Source organism: Mus caroli, chromosome 1, assembly GCF_900094665.2.
Source record: "Mus caroli chromosome 1, CAROLI_EIJ_v1.1, whole genome shotgun sequence".
NCBI lineage: Eukaryota > Metazoa > Chordata > Mammalia > Rodentia > Muridae > Mus > Mus caroli.
This window is the reverse complement of record NC_034570.1, coordinates 7867666-7870830: the sequence shown is the minus strand read 5'-3', so window position 1 is coordinate 7870830 and position 3165 is coordinate 7867666. Positions and strand designations below refer to the sequence as shown.

Here is a 3165-nt window from a genome sequence, read left to right as displayed (position 1 = left end):
ACAGAGAAATGGATACAGGAAATGTGGTACATTTACACAATGGAGTACTACTCAGCAATTAGAAACAATGAATTCATGAAATTCTTAGGCAAATGGATGAACCGCCTCACACTTCTATCTCCAGAACCTGGAGGAAATGCACTGTTGTTTACACCATGTTCTCTGTGGTACCTTGTGGAAATGCAAGCACACAAACAGATGAACCCTATGAACACTGTAGAAAAGTAAAACACTGCACTAGCCTGGGCATTAGGACAATTCAAAAATCTTTTAAATACTTTTATATTCCGAATTTACATAGAGACTTCTGGTTTTCCTGTGTTTACTCTTTTAACCTTGAATTTTATTGAAAGTCAGAAATCCTGTTACACCCTGGTAAAGATGTAGCAACATCACAAGGACTCCACACCAGATGATAGCATGCATTAATGAATATGTCAGCTTAGAAGATCAGTTAGGATGCATATAACTCAACTGGTTCAAGTGATAACTCACAAGCTGTTAGAATGTACCCATGCTCCAGGTGATCTCTCAGCAACTACACTCTTAGTCAAGCCTTAGTCAAGCTTCTCACAACTGCAGAAGGAGCTTGACACAGCCCTGCTGTGTATTCAGTAAAGTGGTGTATTCAGTAAAGTGGTCCCCTGCTGCTGTGAGAGCTCTCCACTTTACAGGGAATAGTGGATGCTATTCAAGTATTCTTTATAAAAAGGATGGTCATTTTTGTTCTCTGTGTTCGTCCAGGATGTGTTCCTAGTTCTCTCTCATTCTCTCTCTCTCTCTCTCTCTCTCTCTCTCTCTCTCTCTCTCTCTCTCTGTGTGTGTGTGTGTGTTTGCTGTTTCTGTACATGTTACAGATTTAACAAAAACAAATTAATATACTTACTGGTTCTGTTAAGTTTGATGTTTTCTCAAAATCTTCACCTTCGTCCATAAGAGTTTCTTCTGTCCCAGGTAAAGAATCTATTTTAATTTTTAAAAATAAAAGTTACACATTGCCTATGTATAAATTGCATATATATATATGCACATATATGCCTCATGATAAGAAGGATATTAACATAATGGAACTACTAATTTAAAGAATCATAGAGTTTATGAGTATATTTTTGAATGGCATTTATTCAGTTTATAGATAAATATGAAAATGAACATATTTCTAATTCAGAAGCACATAGTAAAATCAAGAAAGCACAGTAGCTAGTTACCTTACTTTTATATATAAAACCATGGTCCAGGTTGGAGAGATGACACAGTGGTTTAGAGTATGTACTCCATATGAACTCAAAGAGACTATGGCAGCATACATAGAACCTTCACCAGTCTAAGATATGGTTCCAGTGCAGCGAAGAGAAATAGACCCAAGCCCACATCCCCAGCCCAGGAGCTAACCCTAGTAACAAAGGGAAACGTAGTTTTCTCAAGCAGAGTCCTCCTGATTGTAACCCACACTTAAAGGGTAGGCCTTGTGCCCAGCAGTAAATGGCCAGCACAAAATGAACTCAATGGTATTTTGGAAGCTTATTTTGTTTCATAAGATTTTGTATTGCATTTTTTAACACTACAAATATTCTATTATATATTAATGTTTCTGATTTTGTGTCTTAATGAGATTTTTTTTGTGTGTGTTTCTCTGTGTCTTTGTGTGTTCCTTGTACACTTTCTTTGACCCTCTTTTCTCTATTTGTTTGTTCTGTCCTATTCAGTTAAGATTTGTTTTTAACTTATTTTATTTGTTTCTTTGTGGATGCATGTCTTATTTCTAATGAGAGAGAACAAGAAAGGAAATGGGGAATTGGATCAGGGAGGGGGGAGCAAGGGAGTGGAAACTGTAATCAGAATACTGTGTAGTAAAAAAAAATCTAATTTTAATTTTAAAAAAAAAGTACTACTATGGGAGAGGACCTGTGTTTTGTTCCCAATACCCGCATCAGATGGCTCACAACTACCTGCAACTACAGCCCCAGGGGAACCAACAATCTATTCTGCCTTCTGTGGGCAACCACATTCATGTGCATACACCCACACACAAACACATACAATATAAGCACAATTAAAAGTAAAAACGAATCTGAAAATGAGGTAAAATTTTGAAATTTATTCAGCTAGAGTTTGGTAATACTTACCTTTAATGCTTTTTTTTTTTTATCTGTTTTGCATTATTATACTTGTTTGCTTAATGCCTTCTTTTAGACAGTGAGAGGGTTATACAATTTAAGTATTAATTCTATCAATTGTATTCTCTCCTTTAAATCAGATGACAAATTGTGAGGTGGCCACTAAGAATGCAAATTATTAAATAGTGGTAGGTTTTCTCCCCAATCATATCAAGCAAGATGTTATGAGTGTTTCATCTAAATCTTAGAATTGGAGGTAAGTGGCACTTTCAATTCTATTAATAAAGTGAGGGGAAACACTTCTATATGCCTTCAAATTTAGGTTAACAAGTGCAGTATAGATAGATATTTATGGTTGTTAGAAAACTGTAATAATGATTATTATATGTAACATCTGTAAATAATATATACCAGATACTGTCAGCTTCCCTAGTTAAATTTAACTTAATATGTTAAAGTTTAAAAATCAGTTTAGAAGGAAGCATTTCAAACCATTGGGCTTTATGAAGTTGATTTTTTTATATTTATTAACAGTAAGGGAGCCCTCTTCAAAGAAGTTTCTTTTTATAGAAAATGGAGACCAACACAGTAGATTAAAACTAGACTCAATGCAGCGATCAACCACTCATAAGAAGCCTTGACTTGATGTATGTCCCACACCATATCTCCTGCATGTGTGCAGGGACAACAGCAGAAGATATAGCTGGATGAATTTAGAAGGCAATATATGGACAGGTGAGAGTGTGCACCACAGAGGCAGACAGCTTCTGGGGCAGGTGGGAGCCACAGAGCCACTGAGGCAGCACCCTTTTGGGCCGCAGACATCCAGCACCCTCCCAGCCGGAGGACAGTGGTCTGCCCGGCACAGGAGCCCTCTGCCTCAGGAGCAGGGAGCGCCATCTTGGATCCGGGACTCCACCGAACTTAGGAACTTAGTCTGCACAGGAGAGAGTGTGCACCACAAAAGCTGACAGCTTCTGTGACCTGCCAAAGCAACACAGCATCTGGGAAAGGTCCTGTTTTGGGCCTTCTTCTTCGGCCAGGAGGA

The 3165-nt window shown here is 37.8% G+C and overlaps 1 protein-coding gene across 7 annotated transcripts in view; it reads right to left on the bottom strand.

The window, feature by feature from the left end:
• C1H8orf34 (chromosome 1 C8orf34 homolog) overlaps positions 1–3165 on the bottom strand; it is a 488137-nt gene that overhangs the window by 119469 nt on the left and 365503 nt on the right. For all 7 annotated transcript variants that reach the window (XM_021165867.2, XM_021165882.2, XM_021165875.2 and 4 more), the window contains one exon: positions 887–963. In XM_021165867.2, coding sequence (XP_021021526.1) covers positions 887–963 — 77 coding nt within the window. The remainder of the gene's footprint in view (positions 1–886; positions 964–3165) is intronic.